The following is a 27827-nucleotide window of genomic DNA, read 5'->3' as shown; positions in this document are numbered from 1 at the left end:
TTCTCAGCCCATGCGCCTAAAATTTCTAGGTCTTGTTGCAGTAACTTACCTTGATTTCTGTTATTAATCACCCTGCCAACCATTAGCATTAGCATTAGTAGAGGCATATGATGCCAGAAAGCAAGCTTATTCAGCATCAGGCAAAAAAAAAAAAAAAAAAACACCACTCCCATTTCACCCCTCCGTTTGCTCGAAATACCTGTCCAGTTGAGCCTTAAATTTGTTTAGGCTATCAACTTCAACAACAAGTGATGGAAGTCGGTTCCATCAACCAACCACCCGCTGGCCAAAGGCAAATTTCCGCACATCTATCCGACATCCGTCCTTCCTCAATTTGAATTTATGCCCTCTGAGCTGATTATTCTGAGCAAGATGAAGAATCCCATTGGCATTGAGCATGCTCAAACCATTCAAAGCCTTATACACCTCTATCAGATCACCTCGCCGGTGCCTAGTCTCCAGACTCTGTAATTTGCAAAACTTAAGCCTTTCTTCGTAAGAGCAACCCTTTGTTCCATTCACTAATCTTGTTGCCCTTCTCTGTACCCGTTCCAGCAGCTCTACATCCTTCTTGAAATGAGGCCTCCAGACCTGTATACAGTACTCAAGATGTGGCCTAACCATTGCCTTATACAAGGGAATAATCACCTCCTTATCCCTGCTAGAAAAATTCCTGTATATCATTGACAAGACACCATGAGCTACTCTTGCAGCTCGTCTGCACTGCTCAAAGAACTTCATATCTGCCTGCACAATTACCACAGGTCCTTTTCATTCTCCACCACTGTCAGTGTAGTACCGCAGAGTTGATACGTTGCTCTGGGGTTACTGTTTCCCATATGTAGTACTTTACATTTGTCAATGTTAAACTTCATTTGCCACCTCTCAGCCCATCTGTTCAACCTTTCCAGATCCTGTTGCAGCAGCATAGCATCAGTGGTGTCCTTAACAACCCTGCCAACCTTTGTATCATCTGCAAACTTGGACATTAAACTTGATATCCCATCATCAATATCATTCATAAACACCGAAAACAACAATGGACCCAACACTGAACCCTGAGGAACTCCACTAATAACATTAGTCCACGTTGAGCAGTGTCCATTGATTACCACTCTCTGTCTTCTGCCACTCAACCATCCTCTTATCCATAGCAGCAATTTGCCTCCAATGCCACACTGCTCCAATTTGTGCAGCAGTCTTCCATGTGCAACAGTCTTCCATGTGCAACAGTATCAAAAGCCTTTCTAAGATCCAAATATATAATATCAAAGTTATTCCCTGCATCCAGTTCTTTTGTGACTACATCATAGTATCCAATCAAAATGGTCAGGCAAGACCTGCCCTTAACAAAACCATGCTGCGTCTGAGCTATAACTGAATTCTTGTCTAGATGATCCTGCAGTGCTTTTTTAACCAGTGCCTCCATTAATTTACCTGGAACAGAAGTTAAACTAACAGGTCTATAATTACTTGTGTCAGCCTTTGATCCTCCTTTGTGAATTGGGGTTACATTTGCACATCTCCAGTCTATGGGTACCCCCCCTGAGTCCAAAGAAGCTCTCATAATTATGGCTAGGGGTTTGCTTACTTCCTTTGCTGCCTCCTTTAATATAACTGGATAGATCCCATCCACCCCAGATGCCTTTTTTATGTTTATCCTCCATGGTGGAGTAGACTGCTTCGTCAGCGGATTTATGTTATCTAGGTTAAGCTCTCTACTGAGAAGAAGGTTTTTTAATCTCACATTCGCAGGTTTATTGATTCTTTGTTGTTGCTGATAATGTTGTTCCCATTCAGAAGAAAAAAGAGTTTTCTGTAGAGGGTGGTCTGGTAAGGATTTTATTTTAGCTGCATAAGTGAGTAATTGATTTTGTCTTCTGATTTGCATCTCCATCCTGTATGCATCTCCATCCGGCGTACAGGCTCTGCACAGGTGAGGTGCAGAAAGCTCCAAGGGCTAAACGTAATGTGCAGTGATGTACCGGGTTGAGCCATCTCAGGGCACTAGGTCTTGCCGAGTCATAGACTGGGGCACCATAGTCTAGCTTGGACCGAATGAGAAGGCGATATAAACGTAGTAGGATTGTCCTGTCTGCTCCCCAGGATATAGCGGATAGGACCTTCAAGATGTTCATTTTCTTCAAACAGTGGACTCTTATGTGACGGATATGCTCTTGGAAAGTCAGTTTTTTGTTAAAAACTAATCCTAAGAAACGGACACTATTTTTAACTGGGATGATCTGTTCTTTCAGCCTGAGTTCTGGGTCAGGATGGAGATTCCTTTTTCTGCAGAAATGTATACATGTAGTCTTTTGTACCGATATTCTATATCCATTTCATGACTCTGTTAATGGCTACTTGCAATTGCCGTTCTATTGTCCTCATATGCTGCGCTTGATAAGAAATGCTGAAATCATCAGCATAAACTGTTGTAAAGATATTGTTTGGGATTTGTTCTATTATTGTGCTGAAGTAAAGTGTGGCACTAAGTACAGATCCTTGAGGGACCCCTTCTTCTTGATAAAATATATTGGAAAGTGTATTGTTCATTCGAACTTGGAAGGTCCGATTCTTAAGGAAATTGTATATGTAGAGGGGTAGATGTCCTCTAAGGCCAAGTTGATGTAACCTTTTAAGTATACCATATCGCCACGTGGTATCATATGCCTTTTGGATATCAAAATTAACCATGACTTGGTGTTGTTTCCTGAGAAAAGCATTTCTTACTTGATTTTCCAGTTGTATAAGTACATCCAAGGTACAGCGATTTTTTCTAAAGCCAAATTGTTCTGGGTTGAGAAGATCATTATTTTCTAGATACCATGTCAGTCTATTGTTGACCATTTTCTCTAAGATCTAAGATCTTAGCTGCCTAAGCAGCTAGTCAAAGCTATGGGACGGTAGTTCTGTGGGTCTGAGAGATCTTTTCCCTGTTTTGGGAAAACTAGTATTATTGAGTGGTGCCATTTGTTTGGGAAAGAATTTTCAAGGTATATTTTGTTGTATAGATCTAATAGGGCTAATTGGGACTGTTCATCTAATTGTTGTACCATTGCATAATGGATTTCATCAGGACCGACTGCACTGTGTTTCACCTGTAGCAGAGTTTGTTTTAGTTCTGCTGCCGTGAGTGGCAAGTTGTATTGTTCACACTGATTGGTAGAAAAGTTTAATTTTATTTTTTCGGCCTCTTTCTTGTACGTTTTGAAAGCTGTGGGGTATGCACAATTAGCAGATGTATTCGAAAAATTTTCAGCAAGCACGTTGACTATATCTAAGGTGTTTGTAACCAACTGTCCCTTCCAATTTAGCAATGGAGAGTGGTTTAATTGAGAATTGTTGGTCATCCTTCTGATCTTTTTCCAGATAAGTGTAGCTGGTGTGGAAATAGTTATAGTCGATGCAAATTTCATCCAAGCAGCTTTTTTGCTTATTTTTTGCACTTTACTGACCTTGGCTCTGGCTCTCTTGAATTGTATTAGATTTTCTGTTGTTGGATTTTTGCGAAAAAAGTTCCAGGCTCTATTTCTCTCTTTTTTAGCTTCCCGGCACTCTTTGTTCCACCATGGTTTTGGATATATTCTGATGTTAGAAGATGTTTTAGGTATTGTCTTTTCCGCAGCTTGAAGCATACTATCAGTAACATAGGCTACTGATGTTTGTACTGATTCTCTTTTAATAATGTTGCGGTCTAGCTTGGCTAGTATCCTGAATGTTTCCCAATCTGCATCATATATTTTCCATCTGGGGTGCCTACTGGCTTGGCATGGTGTTTTTTCCATGATTTTCAAAATAATGGGGGTAGTGGTCACTGCTCAATGGAGTCTCGTGCACGCTCCATTTAGTCATAGGGAACAGTGTTGGGGAACAGATTGATAAGTCTATTGCAGAACTGCTTTTTGATGGAAGGTGGAAATATGTGTGTGCACCTTCATTTAAAATCATTAGGTTGTTCTCGACAATTAATTTTTCTATTTGCTTACCCTTCTGGTCTATTTTGTGATATCCCATAGTGGGTGATGTCCATTTAGGTCACCTAAGATGCAGAATGGAGGTGGTAGTTGAGTGATCAGCTCTTCGAAATCCTTAAATCGGAATTCTTGATTAGGGGGTAGATATACCGAGGCTATGGTAATAAAAAAAGTAAAGTGCAGCCATTATCAACTCACTGCAGGATGGAAACCTCCTCAACAATTCATGCTGAGGGAAATGGACCATAATCTGCCACGCTGGTCCAGTGCGGGTTGGCAGATCGACCGTATTCAGCAGTCAGGAGCTCGAACCCCGGTCTACTCAAAGAGCGTGTGCTATTGCACTCCCGCTCCTGCCCACTTGGCTACGGAAGCCTATGGTAATATTGAAGCCTATTGCTAGACGGGCTGCAACTGCTTCTAATGGTGTGTTCAATGGTATTGTTCGGGAAGGGACATGTCTATTAACTAGTACTGCAACTCCTCCTCTCGCTGTTCCATTCGTTATGCGATCCTTTCTATATGTGATATAATTTTTGATTATACTATTGTCCTGTGGTTTTAAATAGGTTTCTTGTAGGCAGATACTTAGTGGGTGGTACTGGGTGATGAGATCTATAACATCATTAGTGTTTGAGCGAAAACCTCGACAGTTCCATTGGATAATCGTATCTGTCATTTGGGGTTAGATGTTCCCTCGGATTGCTTCCTTGGGGCTGATTTCTTTTTGTCTACCTTGGTTTTGTCTTTTTTTGAAAAATAGGGTCTACCCGTATCCATTTCTTCTTCAGTAAAGATTTCGAGAACTGGTTCCTCTCCTTGGTTTCTTGCATCCGTGTCCATTTGTTCTGCAATCTTTTTTCCTGCACTACCTATCTTTTCTTTGTTTGCTTTTCTTCTTACATTTTCTGAATTATCTGGTGGGAAAGATAAAGGAGTATTGATAATCTTTTCTTGTTTTTGTGATGGAGATGGTTTGTAAAACTCACGAACCCATTCTGAGATGGATTCTCCTGGGGGGATTGTAACATCCGTTTGTGTGCCTACAACATTTTGAATTGGGTAGTTTAATTTCCGGAGCCTTTTTGATTGTGGTAATCTGCGCATATGAAGGTTTGTTTGCTGTATTTATTGTAATTACCTTTTTGGCTTCCTGATATGAAACTCCATTTTCTGCTTTGTATTTTTGTATCATTTTTTCCTTCTTCCAAATTTCACACTCCCTTGAATATGCAGTATGATCTCCTTTACAATTTACACATTTATGGTTTTCAGCTGTGCAAGTAGAAGTGGCATGTTCTTGCGAACCACAGTTTCCACATGTTAATTTTCCTCTACATACTGTCTGTGAGTGACCAAACTTCTGACAGTTGAAACAACGGAGAGGATTCGGGATGTACGGTCTTATATTGCAGTGTAGATATCCAGCTTTTACTGATCTGGGTGATTTAGGCGTGTTGAAAGTGAGTATCAGATTCCTGGTGGGGGGTGATTATCCCTTCTTTTTTAATTGTAATTCTTTTAACACTGATGACTCCTTGTTCCTGAAGTTCCATTTGAATTTCCTCTTCGGGCACATTTAGAAGGTCCCATTCCGTAATGACACCTTTTGAAGTATTTAATGTATTGTGTGGGGATACTATTACTGGTATTCCTGCAAAGGTTGTCATTTGTAATAATTTTTCTGAGTGTTTAGCATTGGCTGTTTCTACCAAAATGTCCCCTGATTTTAGTCTTTTTAACTTGTTTTGGTGTGCCGACACAACTCTCAAGAGTCTTTTGTATGAGAAAGGGTGACAATTGTCCTACCGCTTTCTCAGTATTTGAGTGTACAATAATATATGTTGGAGAAATTAAAACTTGAGAGTCAGTTTTTAATCTCTTTGTGGAGACAGAGTCATTTCTATCGCCTTTTCTGATTGCCTTAGAGGTGTCTCCGAAAGAACTAGATTTCTCATATCTTGGATCGGTTCTATTCAGGTCCGTTGACCCAGTGGATTCCTGCGTATTGGAGTCCGTTCGCTCCATTTCGCCCTGAAAGGGAGAGCTTTTCCCTTCCAGGTTACCGGCCCCGCCATGTGGAGGCAGGAGCAGTGCCGCCCTGTGACCAAGCACTAGGTTAGTAATTAAGATATAACAGAAAATAAAAGGGAAAGAGAAGGTTGCTTTCCTTCTTAATCTAGTTGCTTTCTTTACTATGGATTATTTAAATAAATGCTTTAAATTAGGAAACGATTTCTACTTCAAGAAAGAGCGCTAATTCAGAGCAAAAAGTCACTTGATCACAGAATCGCTCGGCACTTGGGGCCAGGTGTGGAAGCAGTACCCCTAGTTCTAAAGCTGTTTCTGAATGATCTTTGTAGTTTCTTCCGATTAAGCAATTTGCATAAATTACATAATATCATCCAGGTTGAGATGGTGGTTAAGATTTCAGATTATACAGTTTGGCCTGATCTTTGTCAAGTTCATTCTTTTTCTTTCCTTCTCTGCGGGCAGGATGCAAAGGATTTAATTCTTGCTATCCTTGCCAATAGCGCAAAAAAGTGAAAGAGTTTTCTGTATCCGACTATCTAATTCAAGTAAAACCTGGAAAAAACTGATGTCCTGTTTCCACATAGCAAATTACCAAAAAAAAAAAAAAAAAAAAAAAAGTGTAAAAATAATTATATTATAAATATATTTTCATTCCTTTTTATTAATTTAATTATTTTTTTGGATATTAATACAATTAAATTTTAATATTTATTGATTTATTTTAATAAATACTATATCATACTATTATAAATTATGACATTTAATAAAAATTTTCTTAATACAAAATTTATTTTTTTCACAGGTTGAGTTGAGGGTACAAACAATGCAAGTAGGTCAGGGTGCAGTTCCAGTTACTAAGAGTGCAGGTCTAGTACAACAAATCCATGCAGGACTCTATCCTCTATTACTTATTAAACTAGTGACTCCATTACTTTCTTTGGAAAAGAAGTTAAGCTAACAGGTCTGTAATTACTCATGTCACCTTTTGACCCCCCCCCTTTGTAAATTGGGGATATTGCACATTTTCAGTCCACAGGGACCTCTTGTGAATCCAAAGATGCTCTCATAATTATGACTAATGATTTTCTTACCTCCTTTGCCACTTCCCTTAATATAATTAGATAGATCCCATTCACACCATGCACTTTTTTTTATGTTTAGCTTTGACAATTTCTCTTCCACTTTCCTCTCAAAATCATTTAGCTCCTTGTTAGAGTTTGCTAAACTTTTGGTATCCACTTCTCTAAAGAATTACTCATCGTGTGTGAATGTAGATGTAAAATATCTATTCAGTCTCTCAGCAATCCAAGCAGGATCAACAGTTAACCTATCGATATCAAGTGGACCAATGTGATTCAAGCCCTTATTTTTGCTGTTAATGTAAGTAAAGAAGTCTTTGTTGCTTTTATTTGCATTCTTTGGCAGAGACTTCTTGCAATCTAATTTAGTTTGCCTAACCTCCTTTAGGACTTGATTGCAGACCAGTTTATATCTGTCACAACACTAGGCAGTAGTTTATTCCAACAATCAGTTATGCTCTGGCTGAAGGAAAATTTTTATTTTGCAATAATTATTTTCAGATGCTGCAGTTTATAGAACATCAATCTTTCTTGATAAGAATATCTATTTGTTCTGCCTAACCTTGTTGCTGTTCTCTGCACCCTTCTAACATATTTATATCCTTCCTAAAATGAGCTTTTTAAACCACTATGTATTATTCTAGATATGACATAAACACTGCTTTATGCAACAGGATAATCATCTCTTTGTCCATGCTGACAAAATTCCTGTCTATTAATGTTAGCAGACCATGAGCTGCTCTAGCAGCCTGTCTGCACTATTCAGGGAACTTTGTATTGGACTATACAATTATCCCTAAGGTATTTCCATATCAACTACCTTGAGTGTTCTGCAAATTAATTGGTATGTTATTTTGGGATTACTGTTACCCAAATGCAGTACCTTGCATTTATCAGTATTAAACCTTTGTCATTTTTCAGCCCATCTGCTAGGTTAATCTAGATTCCCGAAGTATCATATTCTGGCTCAAAGTTAAATGACATGTAAACACTAACTGGATAAATTTCTGCAATACTAGATCTGCCACTATGGAACAGAGAGACAATCCCATGGTGGTGCTCTTAGCTTGGCAAAAAATGCAATCATTAAAATAATGTAGTGGTGCCAGTCAGACACAGCTGATGATCTATATATTAGATACCGACAATTTAGTTTTTATAAAAAGAGTAGACTCATTTTTTTAAAGCAGTTCTGGTATATGTAATTGTCAATTCTATAGGAAACAAATTGTACTGTAAAGATTAATAATTCTATACATTTAATTTACATTTACAATAATTCTATTGTAACCATTAATATATACTGAAATACACCAGTCACAGACTAGCTGATGAAGAGGCACTTTGCTTCGAAAGCTACTATATATTTTAACGCTTTTATTTTATTTGTTTTATCTTATGTATATATTATATTTTTATTTTAATAAATTTATTTTAACCAGTTAGTCGGTCGTCGCAAGAAACTTTGATGATATAATGCAACCCGACACACAAGGCCTGTTTTCTAATTTTATACATGATGTTCATATTTTTGAGGATGACTTCACAGTATTTCAATGTCATATTGCTGTTCAAAATTAAATGTTTGAATGAAGAGATCAAAGATTTGTGGCAAGCACTAGGTACTTTGCAAGCAAGCTGGAGTGACCTTTCACGTTCCTGTCTTTCTGGAGCAGTTATTTTGATAAGACTGGTAATTAGAGCTGGCTGTGAGCAACAGGCATTGGCATATGCGAGTGACTCTGAACCCAATATTTAGTTCACACTGGAAAGAAAGTAAATTCTGTCTCCTTAGTTATTTAAATTAGGCTCCTCATGCCTCATTACATGGTCCTACACAGTGCACATCCACATCCAAACCACAAGAGATCATTCGGGTTAGGCATGATTCACCTTATTTGAATTGTGTTTTCAATGGTCCCTGCCATTGTTCACAGCATTCATTCTATTTTATCCAGACCTCTCCCGTATTGCAGAAGGGATTTTGCAAGTGTGGTGCATTAAATTTCTAGCTTGTAATATTTTGTCAATAGTTTTACAGGTGAAACTCCCCATTGTCTTTATTCATATAGTACAAGGAGTTTATTCTAAGGATTGCCTTGAGCTATAATGAGTACTGCTTGGGTGAAACTAAGAAGCATCTGTGAAACTGCATACATAAACATTTGACTTCTGTTTTTGGAGGGGGGGGTGTTCAGGATTCTCCTTCACTGAAGCATTCCTGGAATATGGGACACGCACTTGACCTAGTCAAGGTTAGATGTTTGATTTTTCCCATCATCCATATACTGCTGTTAGGGAAATGCTTCATGTGTCCCTGCATTAGCTGTAAATCAGATCTTAGAACCAACCACAATTTTGGGCAAATTATTATGGAGAAGGATAACAGGTAGCATGATACAGTTCACCACTTGTCATATAATAATACAATTTGGAGGGTCTGGTTTCTAATCAGATAGAAGACTGACAGAATTCTTAGGACTGAAGGCCACTTCAAGGCTGACCCAAGTCTCACAACTGATAAGTTCCATGACATATGAATGAATGATTATGTGAGTATACATCATTAAATTTTTGCCAACTCACCTTTCCTCCCCATGTACCTAACAAACTGACACACACTTTGCCTCCTTCATACAAATTAGGGTTCAGTTTGTCAGAACAGTATGAGATATAATGGCAGAAAGGAGGAACTTTTGGATAATCTGCTGGAAATTGAAAATCAAACAGGAAAAGTCCATCCTCATAAGGTGTACGTTTAGGACCTTTGATCAAAACTGAATATAGATCCTATAAAAAAAAAAATGATGATTATAAATGAATTCAGTTCATAGTTGAGAAAATTTAGAAATAAATTTATGGATAACAATACAACCTTGCTGAAAAATATAAACAAATCAAATTTCTTTTTCTGATGTATGTTCTTAGTGACATCAAGCAAGAACTGGTAACTGAAGTTAAAATTAATACAATAGACACTTCAAGATGTTATAAAATTCTAAAGATATTTGGTATAGCTAATATTAGTACAGGTAACATATTTTGAAAAGGTAACCAGGTATTGTAATCCTGTAAAATTGGGGCATTCTCATATTCCCAACTTCGGCACATAGAGTATTCAATTTTTAGCTTTTAGGCTTGAACATAAAACATGAAAGTTATCAATAAAGCATTTTTGCAATGATTATAATTATACCTCTTCTTGTTTTTGAATTAACACATGTACCTAGAAGAATTATATTTTATTTTGAAAATCAAATGTTCACAATTATAATTATACATACATGTTCAAATAGAATTTCTAATTATACTTATGTAATCAAATGTTTATGTTTAAATTATACCTTTTCTGGTTCCTGGAAAGACACCAAATATTCTATTATTTTTATTTTATTTATTTATTAAAAAATTAAGCTCTGAATGCTAATTACTGGAATCATTTTATTATCTTGCACCTGATCCAGCAAACTAGATACAACCATTTGCAATTCATCCTTAGTAACTTAATAACATCATAATTTTTCCCCCTGTAAAAGTAAGACTTACAGTCTTACTTTTGCAGGGGGAAATGTAGGTTTCCATTTCACACTTTAGGGCCTTCTTTGTAACTGAGTTTAACTGCATATATTAATCATTAGGGAAATCCACTGAGTCCAGGGATGTTCTTATTATAAGAGGAAGCGTTGATGACCTTTCTGTTTCTTCTTATTTTAATATAAATTGCATATCAACTGCTGATGACTTGTTTACCTCTCAAGCATGGCAATTTCTCTTTCAGTTCCTCTTCACCAATCACAAAATTTAGTTATAACTTATTACTACCTGGATCAAAAATATCTTCCCACTTAACAGTACTGTTCATGCAACAATTTTATACACCTTATTAGATAGCTGTATGGGGTCATCAATGAAGTAAAAGGTAGTGCAGTATTACTATTAAAAGCACAGAATGATGCAAGGAAGCAAAGCTTATGTAGCATCTACCATAACAAAAAATAAAAATAAAAAAATTAGCCTCTTCAGTTTCATAATGAAAACAGCAGAAGTCCATGAACGTATTCTGTGAGTTCTCAACAATCCTGGTGTTGAGTGATTTTATGGTATGTTGGGCCCTTGATAGCATTGGAGCAACATATAGATTCCACAAATTATCTAGAAATTGCATCCACCCAGACACATCCCTTCATGGCTAGTGTATCCATCTGTGAATGAGGTGTTCCAACAGGATAATGTCAGAAGGCCAGAATTGTATAGAACTGGTTCAGGAATACAAGAGTGAAATTCAGCCTACTGCAGGCACCTCTCCAGTCACCAGATCTCAACCCAAATGAGCATCTGTGGGATGAGGTGGAATGAACTCTTTGGAGTAGGGATCTGTAGCCACCCAATTTTTGATAACTGTGGGAAGCATTAAGTCAACATGAACCAGCATTTCTATGACATACTTTGGACACCGCAGTGAGTCCATGCCATAATGAATTCAAGCTGTTCTAGGGGCTCAGAACAGCATGAGACATCCTCGCTATTAAGTAGGTGTGCCTAATAAAGTGGCTATTCATTACTTCCAAATATTTATCTAAATCGCTGTTGAAATCCATATAAGTTCTCCCACTCTACAAGGCTAGAAAGAAATTTGTTCCATTAGATGATTATTTTTTGATAAAGGTAAATTTCCTTACAATTGCAGATTGAACATTGTTCAGCCTTCACTTATCTTTCCTTAATTTGAACCTATGTCCTTTTATTTGTATCATCCTAGAAAGAGAAAAAAAAAAAAAAAAACAGAATTCATCAATGAAATTGCCCACCTAAACAGAATGGATGGTTTTACATGAAAATCTGCATGCATAATTGTGACATATACATGGCAATAAATGATTAGCATGTAAAGGTGGTCAGTGCAATAGAATATCCATTAATATGTGCATTACTGCCTTGACATAGGAATCAGAGGGTACTATAAGCATTAGTGGGCTAGTAATAATAATAATAATAATAATACAGTGACTGAAAAACTGTTTAAGAGTGCACAATGCCTTTAACATATGTAAAGCAATATTATATACAGCCAAATGGACTTTGAAAGGGGTCAGATCACTGGTAAGGAAGAAACTGGATGGTCAATATGGCAAATTGTCATTTGTGCAGAAAGTGATGCCCAAACGGTTTGATGCTGTTGGCAACAATGGGCACTAGAAGGTATTCATACATATTGACAGGACTATACTGTGATAAGAACATCAACGGATCCCTTCCTGGATCTGTGTTGTGAACATGATTAGCAGACGACTATGAGAAAAGAGGAGGACTGTGTACTTGCGGTTGATTGCCTCACTTGCCTTCAAAAGATGGCGACAATGAATTGGTGCCATCTGCAGTGGCACAAGAAAGAGATGTGTGGAGTCAAGAACAGGAATTGTCTTTAGTGTCAAAACAGTCATGGCTTGTATGTGTCTAGAGACACAAAAGAGATGAAGGTAATTCAACCTGCAATTAGGGAGTGGCATTAAAGGAGTGGAATCATTGGTTACAAAAGCTGTTAACCACTGGTAATTATGGATGGCAGTAAGAAATTATGTTGAAATCATTCTAATACCAGTACTTTGGCCTTTTCTGCACTTTATATCAAACATTTTCCTGCTAGATAATTTTCATCCACATATGGCTCTCATATCTAAAGAGTGTCTGCATTGCATAGACACTCTCATATCTAAAGAGTGTCTATACAATGCGGCCATGCTTCTTTGGATTGCAAAAGATGATGCATCAGATCTACCATCCACTGAACAGATCTAGGATATGATGGGATAACAAAATTAATAGTGGCAAATGGTGCAAGAAAGCAAGCTTATTTGCTGGCTGAAAGCAAATTTCTGCACATCTCTCCTTTTTCAATTTAAGTTATGCTGCCTTGTGTTGTTGTCCAAAAAACAGTAAAAGTACCATCATCAAGTTCATCATTCCATTTAAAGCCTTAAACATTATAAACAGGTCTCCTTGTAAGTGCCTAGTTTCCAATTGCTGCAATTTGTAGAAACTGAAGTTTTTTGTGCTAAGAAGAAACAGCCTTTTGTGTTCTTGACTAAACTGGTTGTTGTTCTCTGCAACCACATTAGTCTTTCCAACAGATCAACATCTGTCTTATCTATTCTTTACACAATAGGGTAATCACCTCCTTATCTTTGCTGGCAAAATTCCTGTATATCAATGACAAAACCCTATGAGCTGTCCCGGCAGCCTATCTGCACTGCACAATTATCCCTAAGTATTTTTCATTCTCCACTACATAGAGTGCGATTCCACACAGTTGATACATTAACCTGGGATTACTGCTATGCATAATTGGTATCTTACACTTGCCAATGTTAAAATTCAACTACCCTTTCTCAGCCGATCTGAATAATTTTTTTAGATCTTGCCACAGTAAAATACCAAGGTTGCAGTCATTAACCACCTTGCCAACTTTTGTATCATCTGCAAACTTAAACATTAAGCCACTTCATTGCCCTTCATTGATATCATTAATAAATATTGAAAACAGCAATGAGCCTAGCATTGAAACCTAGAGTACTTCACTCTACTCGAAGTTTGCAGATGATATAAAGGTTGGCAGGGTTGTTAATGACAGTATGCTACTGCAACAGGATCTAGAAAAGTTGGGCAGATGGGCTGAGAAGTGGCAACCGAAGTTCAACATTGACAAATGCAAAGTATTGCATATGGGTAGCAGTAACTCCAGAGAAATGTATCAACTGTGTGGTGTTACACTCAGGGTAGAGGAGAATGAAAGTGATCTGGGGGTAATTGTGTAGTCATATATGAAGTTTTCTGAGCAGTGTAGACAGGCTACCAGAGCAGGCCATGGGGTATTGTCAATGATATACATGAATTTTGCTAGCAAGGATAAGGAGGTGATCATCCCCTCGTATAAGGTAACTGTCAGGCTATACCTTGAGTACTGCATACAGGTCTGGAAGCCTCATTTTAGGAAGGATGTAGAGTTGCTAAAATGAGTACAGAGAAGGGCAATAAGACTAGTGAGGGAGAACAAAGAGGTGCGCTTACGAAGAATGGCTTAAGTTCTGCAAATTGTAGCATCTGGAGACTAGGTGATCTGATTGAGGTGTATAAGGCTTTGAATGGATTGAGCGGGCTCAATGCTGATGGGATTCTCTTTCTTGCTCAGATTACAAACCTGAAGGGGCATAAACTGAAATTGAGGAAAGACAGTTGTCAAATAGTTGTGTGGAAATTTGCCTTTAGCCAGCGGGTAGTTGATTGCTGGGACAAACTTCCATCTGTCGTTGTGGAAGTTGATAGCTTAAATAAATTCAAGGAAGAAGTGGACAAACTTTTGGAGCAAATGGATGGTGAAATAGGAAGGTTTTTTTTTTTTTTTTTTTTGGCTGATGTTGAATAAGCTTGCTTTCTTGCATCATATGCCAATGCTAATGCTAATAACATTATTGGAGAGCACCTGAAGGAGAGCAGTGCTCATTGGTAACCCTTCTCTGTCTTCTCCCACTCAGCTGTACCTTCATCCATAGCAGTAACTTGCCCTTAATGCTACATTGCTCCAATTTGTATAGCAGTCTTCTATGTAGAACAGTATCAAATAGCTTTTGTGATATATGAGTATGAAGTCAAACTTATTTTTTTGACTTGATAATTATTTTTGCATCCTTGTTACTGAATCATAGTATCCAATCAGACTGATTAGACAAGATCACACCTTAACAAATCCATGCTGCGATTACTATATAACTACATTACTCCTTTAACTGGTGATTTCATTAATTTCCCTGGAATAGAAGTCAAGCTTAATTACTCATTTCAGCTTTTGATTCCCTTTATGAAAAGGGAATCAAAGGACACACTCCACTCTGTAAGGATCTCCCCTAAATCAAGGGGTAGTATCCTGTTCACTTAGCTTTTTTTCTGCCCCTCTTAATATAACCGAACAGATCTCATCTAACTCAGGGGCTTTATTTGCATTCAGCTCCAACAATTTCTCTTTCAGTTAGCACAAAACCATTTAGTTCCCTGTAATCTGATATACTTCTGGCATCCCCATCCATAAAAAATTCCTCATGCATGGACACAGATCTAAAATATCTTTTCAGTATGTCAGCAAACTGAATAGATATCTGTTAAACACTGGAGAGAAAGGGATGAATCAGAACCCTTGTGATTCATCAGTTATTCCCACTGAAAATAATTTAAAAACTGCCTGAGAACATTCTAATCACTTTTGCAAAAGTAAAAGCCCTTCTCTCTGTCTTCACTGTAGTTACATCTGTAAGTAAATCCTATCAATACACTGCTATCTAGTGATATTAGTATTAGGAGTGACAACTGGTGCAAGAAAGCAAGCATGTACAGCATCAGCCAAAAAAAAAAAAAAAAAAAACATTTCACTCCACTCCCTCTAAATAGTTTGTCTAGTCCTTCCTTGAATTTATTTAGGCTATCCACTTCCCCAACAACAGATGGAAATTGGTCCCAACTATCAACCACCTACTGATTAAATGCAAACTTCTGGATATCTATTCTGCAACCACCCTTATTTAGTTTGAATTTATGCCACCTCATGTACATAGTGTGAGTAAGAGGTCAGATCACATCAGCACTGAGCTTGTTCAATCCCTTAAAAGCCTTAAACAGTCACCTCACAGGGGCCTAGACTGCAGGCATTGCAAATTTGCAGAACTGAAGCCTTTTTTGGTAATAACATCCCTTATTCCTCCCTCACCAACCTCACTGCCCTTCACTGTACATGTTCCAGGACCTCTAGATCCTTCCTAAAATGAGGCATCCAGAGTTGAATGTAGTACTCAAGATGTGGCCTGACCATTGCGTTATGCATTTCAATAATCACCTCCTCATTCCTGCTAGCAAAATTCCTGTATATCATTGATAAGACCCCACGAGGTGCTCTGACAGCCTGTCTGCACTTTGAAAATTTCATATCTGATACACAAATACCCCAATGTCTTTTTCATTTTCCACTAACCCTGGAAGTAGTACATTACTCTAGAATTACTGCCACCCATGTGCAGTATTTTGCATTTGTCAATTGTTAAACTTCAATTGCCATTTCTGAGTCCATCTGCCTAATTTTTCTGGATTTTGTTGTAGCAGCATATCATTATTGTCATTAATCAAGGGATTAGTGACAGTAAAGAAAGTATGCTGCTGAACCAAGACCTCCATTCGTATCATCTGCAAACCTGGACATTAAGCCTGATATGCCTTCATAAATATCATTAATAAATACAGAAATCTACAATATGCCCAGCATAGAACCCTGGGGTACTCCACTAACAACATTAATCTATAAAGAGCAGTGTCCACCCATAATATCTCTGTCTTCTATCACTGAAACATCCCTTTATCCATAGTAGTAACTTGCCCTTAATGTCAAATTGTTACAATTTGTACAGCAGTCTTTTATGTGCAACAGTATCAAAGGTTTTCCTGAAATCCAAATATATGATATCAAAATAATTTTTTGCATCCAGTTTCTTTATGACTGCATCATAGTATCCAATCAAACTGGTGAGGTAAGATTTTCCCTTCATAAACCGATGTTGTGTCTGAATATAACTGCAGTCCTGTCTAGATGGTCCTGCATCACTTCCTTAACACTGTTATATAAGATTGAAGTAATAAAACAAGAGAAAAAGGGCTAACAGATGGAAGTGTAAAGAACACTTAGGAAATCTTTTGATACTGTGGCACATGGAAGACTACTGTACAAATTGGAGCAGTATGGCATTAAGGGCAAGTTGCTACAATGGATAAAAGGATGGTTGAGTGGGAGGAGACAGAGAATGGTTATCAATGGACACTACTCATTATTATTATTATTATTATTATTAGCCATATAGTGCAAGGAAGTTTGAGGCTTATACTGCACCAGCCGAAAAAAAAAAAAAAAAAAATTCTGAATTACCCTGAGAGAAAGAGAGAGTGAAAACAAGAGTCAGAAGTGAAAGGGAATCACCAAGAAAGAGAAGAATGATGATATCCGGCTCAGGACCCTGGGTGTGCCAAGCCCATACTCACCAGATGTGAGCCCCTGGGGTTTTGGACTAATGTTATTAGTGGAGTCCCCCAGGGTTTGGTGTTGGGCCCATTGTTGTTTTTGGCATTTATCAATGATATTGACGAAGGTATATCAGGGTTAATGTTTAAGTCTGCAGACAATATGAAGGTTGGCAGGGTTGTTAATGACAGTAATGATAGTATGCTACTGCAACAGGATCTCAAAAAGTTGAGCAGATGGGCTGAGAGGTGGCAACTGAAGTGTAACACTGACAAATGTAAAGTACTGCATATGGGTAGCAGTAACCATAGAGTAACGTATCAACTGGGTGGTACTACACTCAGGGTATTTGAGAAAGAAAAGCACCTGGGGGTCATTGTGCAGTCAGTTATGAAGTTTTCTGAGCAGACAGGCTGCAAGAGTAGCTCATGATGTCTTGTCAATGAGATACAGGAAATTTGCTATCATGGATAGGGGAGTGATTGTTCCCTTGTATAAGTCAATGGTTAGGCCACACCTTGAGTACTGCATATGGGTCTGGGGGGGGCCTCATTTTAGGAAATGTGGAGCTGCTGGAATGAGTACAGAGAAGTGCAACAAAGGGTTGGTGTTACCAAGAAAGGCTTAAGTTCTGAAAATTGCAGCTTCTAGAGACTAGGCACCTGCAAGGTGATCTGATTGAAGTGTATAAGGCCTTGAATGGTTTGGGCTAGCTCAATGCCAATAGGATTCTTCCTCTTGCTCAGATTATTCACCTGAGGAGACAAATTCAAATCGAGGAAAGACAATTGTAGAACAGATCTGCAGAAATTCACCTTTAGCCAGCAGGTGGTAGATAGTTGGAACAAACTTTCATATATTGTAGTGGAGGTCAACAACTTAAATAAGTTCAAAGCAGAACTAGACAAACATTTGGAGTGAATGGATGGTGAAATGGGAAGTTTTTTTTCTTTTTTTGGCTGATGCTATATAACCTTGCTTTCTTGCATCATAGGTAAAGGTAAAGTGCAGCCATTATCAACCCACTGCAGGATGGAAGTCTCCTCAACAATTCATGCTGAGGGAAATGGACCATAATCTGCCACGCTGGTCCAGTCAGGGGCTTGAACCCGGTCTACTCAAAGAGCGTGTGCTACTGCACTCCCGCTCTTGCCCACTCGGCTATGGAGGCCTTTTTTTTTTTTTTTTTTTTTGCATCATATGCCTCTACTAATGCTAACACAAGGTAGAAAAAGGGCAGAAATAGAGTGAAAAAAACCTAAATGATAATCAAATCAAATTTTAAGAAATTAAAGTCTGAATTAGCAAGTGAATAAGAAGGAATGAAGCTATAAAGGAAAAAAAAAAAGATTAAATGATTAATTGCAAGGAAATAGCAAGCATCCAATAGAAGGTGGGAAAATATTTTGATGTTATAAAAACCTAAAAATAAGGGAAAGAAAAATAAGAGTTAAAATATTTGAAATATCTAATGCATGCTAAAAAAAGACTGCTACATAATGCAGATATTTCATTGGGGGCTACACATGATCATGTATTAATAAAGTCATTTGCACAACTTGCTCTATTTAAAAAAAAAAATTATATATCATGATTATTGATATATGATCAGGTGTAGTCCCTGATGAAATACCTGCATTATGTATCAATCTTTTTTAGCATGTATCAAATATTTCAAATATGTTAACTCTTATTTTTAGGTTTTTATAACATCAAAATAATTTCCCACCTTCTATTTGATGCTTACTCTTTCTTTATAGTTAATTAATCATTTAATCATTTTTTCCATTATAACTTTTTTCCTTCTAACTGGCTTGCTAATTCAGCCTTTAATTTCTTATAATTCAAATTATCATTTAGGTTTTTCACATTCTTTCCCTATCATCCACCTTTAATGCTTCTCTTTCTTTCTGTCCTTTTTCCTACTAGTTTTGGCACCTTGTGTTCTTTACACTTACGTCTGTTAAATATTTTTCTCTCATTTTATTATTTCAACCTTACATGTACACTTTTGTAGCCTTTGCTGATGCTTGACACACATAGGTGCATTTGTCATATAACTTTTATGCTTAATTAGCTTATATCTCCATATAGGTCATTTTTTGCTCATTTTTCCCAAATTATATACTGTGTGTGTGTATATATATATATATATATGTCCTAATAAAATTTAAATATTTTTAACAAAAGGATTTTAAAATAATAACTTTATTATATTAAGATCTTATTGCAATATATTGTAGAGATGGATTTCACTTAAGGAGTCATGCTTATGAGTTAATTAAATACACAAGCACACAAGAATATTTTTGTTTAGAAAAAAAAAAAAAAAAAAAAAAATCATTTATAATGCTGCAGTTCAGCACCTTTGGAGATGTGAAAGAGAATGGTTATTATTATTATATAATTTAAATAGAAGTAAACATCACAGAAATAACACTTTTGAAGCCCATGGTAACCAACTGGTTAACATGGGCTTCAAAATTTAAAAATCTCCACCCCCCCCCCCTCCGCCCAAGTCAAACTGTAGTGTGGTTAACCTTGTGAAAACTCTCTGCACTTTACACACAGTTACAATAAAATTATCAAAAAGTTGCTAATTTATCACTGGAAACATGAAATGACTTTGAAAAGAATAGCAGACATTTTCTCTGGATGATAAATTAATTAGACCATTATGAACAGAAATCAATTTATTTATATTCCTACTATTTTTACTGTTTCATTTTATCATGGGTGCTGATAGTAACTACATTTCACCAAAAAAATAAAGTACTTTAAACTATGTGCTATATTTAACTGCATGCAGAAAAACAAGATCAAAATATTATTTAACCGAATGCAGAAAAACAAGATCAAAATACTATTTAACCGAATGCAGAAAAACAAGATCAAAATACAAGTCAAATTGCATGATTGATGGCCAAACATTTTGTTCATAAGATCAGATGTTTGTAAACTAGGAGCTTAAGACAACTGAAAAGTACACAGCACTGTACTTTTCAAATGCCATAAGGCATTGCAACCATTTCTGGCTCTTGTTGTTTGTGTTATGGGAATCCCTCCTCCTCCTTTCTTCAGTTACTCCCTATCCTGACAGGATGGTCTTAAGTAATACAAGAATGAAATCTATCTCTGCTTTTAGCTCTGACAAAAGTATTGGAGTATGTGTGTGAGTATGTCTATTCAATTTACCCCCTCCCCCACCCAGCTAGTAGCTTCCGGAACACTTTTCTATTCTATTCAAGTATATCCTATCTCTACAAGGGCAGTCCTCCTCATCCTAAGCATCCACGAATCCACTGACATTTTTAATCATTTAAAGGCAGATAATGCAAATTTTATTCCCATTTCCAAATATTATTATGGATATATGTAGTCATACCGAAGCAAAATTTTTTACTACTGAGAAATTAAACAAACAGCAATACAGCTTACCTATGAGAATTGGGTTAAGTGCTCCTATGTCAGAATTTTATCTCGCGCATATTGATAACCAGGTTTTCAATCCATTTCCTAAAAATATTAATTTTATGCCCAATACATTGATGACATCCTAATCACTATACAAAAAGAAACTATCCTACAGTTATTAAACAGATCTAATAGTACTGACCGATTTAAAATTCACTATGAAAGACGAACAAGATGATAAACAAAACAATTTTTAATCTTACTATTAGTAGGTATCAAAAATTTTTACACTATAAAAATCTGTATAGGGACAAACGCAATAGATATGCACATTTTAAACCTTATAGACAAACTCAGAATAAGGAAATCCAACCAGTAAGCCTAAATATTACAGCTTATCACATTTTTCCATCTAATACAAGTTCTTGTAATCCCCTGGCATTTACTGCTGTGAAGGGAATTTGTCACTCACCATTGTATAATTTTATTTAGTATGGTAGGACAAAAAGATTATTTATTTATTTATTCTTCACTATCGAAGAATTAATACAGTATATACAACTTTGGATAGGAAACAAATTTAATGCATTCATTCACATTTCATGGATTATAATGCAAATTCCTATTGTTAGAATGATGGAATAGTGTTACAGAATTTCACCTACTATAAAGGGTTTTGTAAGTGATATCATGTGACTTCCAAGTAACCACATGACTGAAGTCACTAGGAAAACCATGGCTATTTTGTCTATCCAGCATGGAGTTAAACCATGTAACTTGACCTTTGGTAAGATGAAGAATACATAAAACAGCAAATTTGTCACAAGAGTCAGATGGATGGTGACTTTGCAATAAAAGAAAATGTAGTAGAAAACTATATGAAGATATAGTAGATAAACTGAATGGTTGGAAAATCAATTTTATTGGACAATCTAAACTCTGGATAATCCAAATAATGAAAGGAAAACTCATAATATCAAATTATTTACATACACATGCTATTCACATTTATTAAAGTATATGGCAGTGAAAGAAGATTTGAGAGTACATTTATTTTCATTTTTTCGCAAATACATATACACGTATTTTGCAAACAAAGGAAAACAAAGTAGTTCACTTTTTTTCCATTGTTTGGCTTCCTAGAAATTATATTATGTAAATCTGCATTAGTATTAATAGTGGCAAATGATGCATGAAATCAAACTTATACTGAACAAGCCAGAAAAAAAAAAAAAAAAAACCCATTTCACCTATCCACCCACTCCAACAGTTTTGTATTCAAACAATCAACTACCTACTGGCTAAAGGAAAATTTTGGCAAACATCTTTCCTCAATTTTAATTTATGCTCCCTCATGTGCATAGTCTGAGAAAGAGGAAGAATCCTATGCATTGAGTTTGCTCAAGCCATTCAACGCCTTAAACACCTCAATCAGATTACCTAGTAGATGTCTAGTCTCCAGATAATACAATTTGCACAACTGAAGCTTTTCTTGGTATGAGCACCCCTTTGTTGCTCTCACCAATCTCGTTGCCCTTTTCTGTACCCATTCCAGCAACTCTACATCCTTCCTAAAAATTTTATGATGTCTTTTTATTGTTTCACATAGTCCAGTAGAAACTCATTATACTTGAATTTAGCAGTTTTCATAGTAGTAGCAAATGATGCAAGGAAGCAAGCTTATGTAGCATCAGAAAAAAAAAAAAAAAAAAAACTGTACATCTGTATCATCTGTGTACAGATGATACAGTTGCAGATGTACAGTTTTGCTATGAAAATTTGTCTAGTTCTTCCTTAAATTTATTCATATGTCCACTTCCACAACAACCAACTAACTGCCAGTTGAAAACAAATTTCTGCATATATATAACCTTCCTCACTTTAAATTTATGCTCATCATGTGCATTGTTTAAGCAAGAGGTCATCAACATTCAGTTTACTCAATCCATTCAGAGCCTTAAACACTCTAATCTGCAGAACTGAAATATTTTTTGGTAAGAGTACCCTTTTCCTCCCCTTAACAAACCTTGTTGGTCTTCTCTATGGATCTGTACCAACAAATCCACATTCAGGGCTGTAGTGGAAGGCATACATGGGTATACGGCGTATACTCTCTGGATTTTTTTTAGGTGAATGGCATTTATCTTCTGGTTTTTGAAACACTTGAAAAAACAGATATTATTAAAATTTGATTCTTAGACAATGCTTATAGTTTATTATTTAATATATATGCCAGAGGGTAAATGCTGTATACCCTCTGGAATTCGATTAATAAGCCTGATATGCACAGTATACTCTCTGATTTTCATAGAGTATACCTTCTGCTAATTTTAAGACTACAGCAATGTCCACATCCTTCTTAAAACAGGGTTTCTAGACCCTTTTACAGTATCAAAGTGGGACCTGGCCAGTGTCTTATATAATGGGATAACTACCTCCTTATCCTTGCCAAAATTCCTGTATAACACTGACAAAACACCACAAGCAGTCCTAGCAGCTTGTCTGCATTGCCCAGAGTGCTTTGTGTCTGACTGCATAATAACACCCCCCCAGGTCTTTTTTTGTTCTCCAATACTTATCTTAAGTGTGTTCTCACACAGTTTTATGTTAATATCTGGAATAACTGCTACCCATATGCAATACCATGTATTTGTCAATGTCTAAGTTTCAATTACCACTTCTCATCTCATCTGCCTAATTTTTCTAGATCTTGTTGATAGCACACCCTTTACAGCAGTCATGTTTGTCTTTCATGTCTTTTCTTATCAAACCTCTGCAAGCAGAGACATTAAGTTTGATATACTGTCATCAATACCGTTAATAAATATTGAAAATAACAATAGACCCAATACCACTGAATACTAGGGGATTCCACTATTAACATTAGTCCAAGAAGAGAAATGCCCATTGATAACCACTCTCTCTTCTCCCAATCAATCATCCCTCTACCCATAGCAGCAACTTTCCCTTAATGCTGCACTGTTATAAGTTGTACAGAAGTCATTTATATAGAACAATATGAATAGCATTTCTGAATACTAAGTATATGATGACAAAATAATTATTTGTATCCAGTGCCTTTGTCACTGCTTCACAATATACAATCAAATTGGTCAGATAAGATTTCCTGTTAACAAATACATGCTGTGATTGCTGTATAACTACTTTCATATCTTCGTGGTCCTGTATTACTTCTTTAACCAAGGACTTCAGTAATTTCCCTGGAACAGAAGTCAGACATACAGTTCTGTAATTACTCATTTCATGCTTTGATCCTAATTTGTGAATCTGAGATAAATTTGCACTACTCCAGTCCATAGGAACCCCCTTAAATCCATGGATGCTCTCATAATTACTGCTAAACATTTGCTTACTCCTAATATAATTGAATAGATATCCATCTGCCCGAGGTTCCTTATTTGTGTTTAGCTTCAACAACTTCTCTTCCACTTTCCTGTCAGTTATAACAAAATCATTAACATGCTCTGTAATTTGATACACTTCTGGTATCCCAATCCCAAAAAAAAAAAAATCACATTTCTTAGCAACCTGAGCAGGATCATCAATAGTTATACCCTGATATCCATTTACAGTGAACCAATCTGATTAATCCATTACCTTCTAATGTTAATATAAATAAAGATGTCTTTGTTCCTTTTCTTTAATTTTTTAACAGACTTCTTTTAATCTGCCTTAGCTTGCCTAACTCCTTTACATGACTTGACTTGAAATTATCCAGTTATCCAATAAATCAAGAACTTGAGAGTTGCTCACTCACACAGTAGCAACCTTGGTACTGTGTGATTGAGCAATTGTCAAATTCAGTCAGTATCTGGAAAGTTAAAATCTCCCATTATAATACAGTCTGATTTTGTGGCCCATTCAATTTGTCTGTATGGAGTCCACCAATCATAATGTAGTAATAGTACTAGTGGCATGTGATGCAAGAAAGCAAGTGTACGAGCTTATGCAGCAACAGCCAAAAAAAAAAAAAAAAGAAAATTCACACAACCATTCCCTCTAAATGTTTGTCCAGTTTCTCCTTAAATTTATTTAACCTATCAACTTTCACGACAGATGGAAGTTTGTTCCAACAATTAACCATCCGCTGGCTAAAGTCAAATTTCCGCACATGTATTCTACATATGTCCTTTCTTAATTTTAATTTATGCCCCCTTAGGTTCGTAATCTGAACAACTGGAAGCATCCCATCAGAATTCCGCGTGCTCAACCCATTCAAGGTCTTATACTCCTCAATCAGATCACTGCGCAGGTGCCTAGTCTCCAGCCACTGCAATTTGCAGAACTTAAGCCTCTTTTGATAAGAGGATCCCTTCATTACCCTCACCAATCGTGTTGCCCTTCTCTGTACACGCTCAAGCAAATCTACAACCTTGCTAAAATGAGGCCTCCAGGTCTGTGCACAGTACTCAAGGTGTGGCCTGACCATTGCTTTATACAGAGGGACAATCACCTCCTTTTCCCTGCTAGCAAAATTCCTATATATTATTGACAAAACCCTATGATCTTCCCTGGCAGCCTGTCTGCATTGCTCAGAAAACTTCATATGTGACTGCACAATTACTCCCAGGTCTTTTTCATTTTCTACCACCTTAAGTGTAGTACCACACAGTTGGTACGTTTTTCTCTGGGGTTACTTCTACCCATATGCAGTACTTTGCATTTGTTAAGGTTAAACTTCAGTTGCCACTTCTCAGCCCAAATTTTCTAGATCCTGTTGCAGTCGCACACTGCCATTACATTACAGTCATTAACAACCCTGCCAACCTTTGTATCATCTGCAAACTTTGACACTAAGCCTGATATACCTTCATCAATATCATTGATAAATATACAAAACGGTGGACCCAACACAGAACCCTGTGGTGCTCCACTAATAACATTAGTCCACGAAGAGCAGCACCCAGTGATTACCATCCTCTGTCTTCTCCCACTCAACCATCCTTTTTTCAATTGTAACAATTTACCCTTAATACCATTCTGCTCCAATCTGTACAGTAGTCTTCCATACGCAACAGTGTCAAAAGCTTTCCTGAAATCCAAGTATATGATATCAAAATTATTTTTTGCATCCAGTTACTTTGTAACCACATCATAATAACCAATCAAATTTGTCAGACAAGACTTTCCCTTAACAAACCCATGCTGTGTCTGAATTACTGCTGCAGTCTTGTCTAGATCAGTGGTCTCAAACTGGCGGCCCTCAGGCCACATCTGGCTCCCAGAAGCAATTTTACACTGCCCGCAAATACATTTCAATTATGTATTTGTTGTAAATACGGTGCTTATATTCACTCTCATTTTGTTAAAAAAAAAAATTCCGGCCCATCAGCTGCTTTCAGATCGTGCATTCGGCCCGCATGTAATTTGAGTTTGAGACCACTGGTCTAGATGATCCTGCAATGCATCTTTAACCATTGATTCCATTATTTTACCCGGAACAGAAGTTAAACTAATTGGTCCGTAATTACTCGTGTCACCCTTCGAACCCCCTTTGTGAATTGGGGATAAATTTGTACATCTCCAGGCTGTGGGGGCCTCCCCTGAGTCCAAGGATGCCCTTATAATTATGGCTAAGAGTTTGCTTACTTCCTTTGCCGACTCTTTTAATATAACTGTATAGATCACACCTACCCCAGGTGCCTTTCTTATGTTTAACTTCAACAATTTCTCCTCCACTTTGCTCTCAGTTATTACAAAATCATTAAGCACCCTGCTACAATTTGATAACCTTCTGGCATTTTCAAACCTTAATAACGCCTCGTGTGAATATAGATGCAAAATACTCATTCAGTTTGTTTGCTATCTGAGCAGGATCATCAACAGTTGAACCATCGATATCAAGTGGACCAATCAGATTCATCCCCTTCCTTTTAGAGTTTATATAAGTAAAGAAATCCTTGCTGTTTTTCTTAGCATCTTTTGCTAAGGATTTCTCGTAATCTGCCTTCGTCTGCCTAACCTCCTTTGTGATTTGATTACAGACTAGCTTATATCTGCTATAGGGTTCTATGTCGCCCGATAATATATATGCCTCTTGTGCATTTTTCTTCTCTGTCACGAGTCTCATTAGTTCATTTGATAACCATTTAGGCCTAAACATTGAACAATATTTCTTAATAGCTTTGACACTTTTAGTAGCTTCCATGATTAATTCCTTGAATGCTTCCCACTTAGAATTTAAAAACTGTCTGAGACCACTGTACTCACCTTTACGGAAGCAAAAACTCTTTCCTTTACCCCTGATGGTAATTATGTCTTTAAGTAAATCCCACGTCAGTACACTGTGATCACTGCCACCTAGTGGTTCCTTTATCTGCAAATTCTTAATACACAAATGATTACTGCTGATTACCAGATCAAGAGTATTATCCTCTCTGGTTGTCTCTCAAACATACTGCTGCAGAAAACAGTCATCCAATACATCCACAAAAGTCTTACTAGTGTGCGAGTGACCAACCCACAATTTCAAGTCAATATCTGGGAAGTTAAAATCATTCATTATAAGATATTCTGATTTACTAACCCACTCTATTTCTCTGTACAGTTTCTTATTACACTCATCAGAGTCATTAGGCCTAAAACACACTCGTACTCTTATTTTTGCAATTGCAGTGCTTATGTCATACCTAACTGACTCAACAGTGCACTGTTCATTTGTATCAACTGGATGCACTTCTTTTGATTTTATGTTTTTCTTAATTAACAGCATAACACCTCTTCCCTTCCTATCTTGTCTATCCTTTCTGTACACATTGTACTCTCCAAATTCCAATTCTGCATTCCTAATATTAGTGTGACACCACGTCTCTGATATCCCAACAATATTTGCCTTTGATGTCTTGACCAACACTTCAAATTTATCAAATTTATTTACTATACTTCTAACATTGGTATACATGCAAGTATACATGCACATATTCTTTTTCTTAGTTACCCTAACACATCCCATATACCCACCTGTTTCACGATGACTGCCATCAGTCCCTGAAACCCCCAGCACCCCTTGCTCCAGGCCACTGCTTATTCTAATAGAAGTAGTGCAAGAATCACCTTCACCTCTGCCTGCAGCTACTTTTAACCTTTTAGTCTGTGAATCACCCCAAGCTTGCAGTTTTCTGACCCACCTAACACTGCCTCGATAGCATCAGCAAATATTCTTGCACTCTTTCTATTTAAGTGTATCAGATCCCTGTAGAAGCAGTCTCTCCTGTTAACAAGCACAGACCACGCTGAAAAAAATTCTACCCTTGAGCC

General features: G+C 36.9%; 1 protein-coding gene across 2 annotated transcripts in view; it reads right to left on the bottom strand.

The window, feature by feature from the left end:
- The window catches only part of LOC150076458 ((E3-independent) E2 ubiquitin-conjugating enzyme UBE2O), a 758089-nt gene that overhangs the window by 114964 nt on the left and 615298 nt on the right, over positions 1–27827 (bottom strand). Inside the window, exon 18 of one of the 2 annotated variants that reach the window (XM_090387793.1) lies at positions 9674–9877. In XM_090387793.1, coding sequence (XP_090243919.1) covers positions 9674–9877 — 204 coding nt within the window. Of the gene's footprint in view, positions 1–9673; positions 9878–20600; positions 20652–27827 lie in introns of those variants that run through there. The other variant, XM_090387794.1, reaches the window with a different exon arrangement.

This window comes from Mastigoproctus giganteus, chromosome 13 (assembly GCF_048544385.1).
Source record: "Mastigoproctus giganteus isolate SK-2022 chromosome 13, ASM4854438v1, whole genome shotgun sequence".
In the NCBI taxonomy this organism is placed as follows: Eukaryota; Metazoa; Arthropoda; class Arachnida; order Uropygi; family Thelyphonidae; genus Mastigoproctus; species Mastigoproctus giganteus.
The sequence above is the reverse complement of the archived record's forward strand: the minus strand, read 5'-3'. Positions and strand labels throughout refer to the sequence as shown.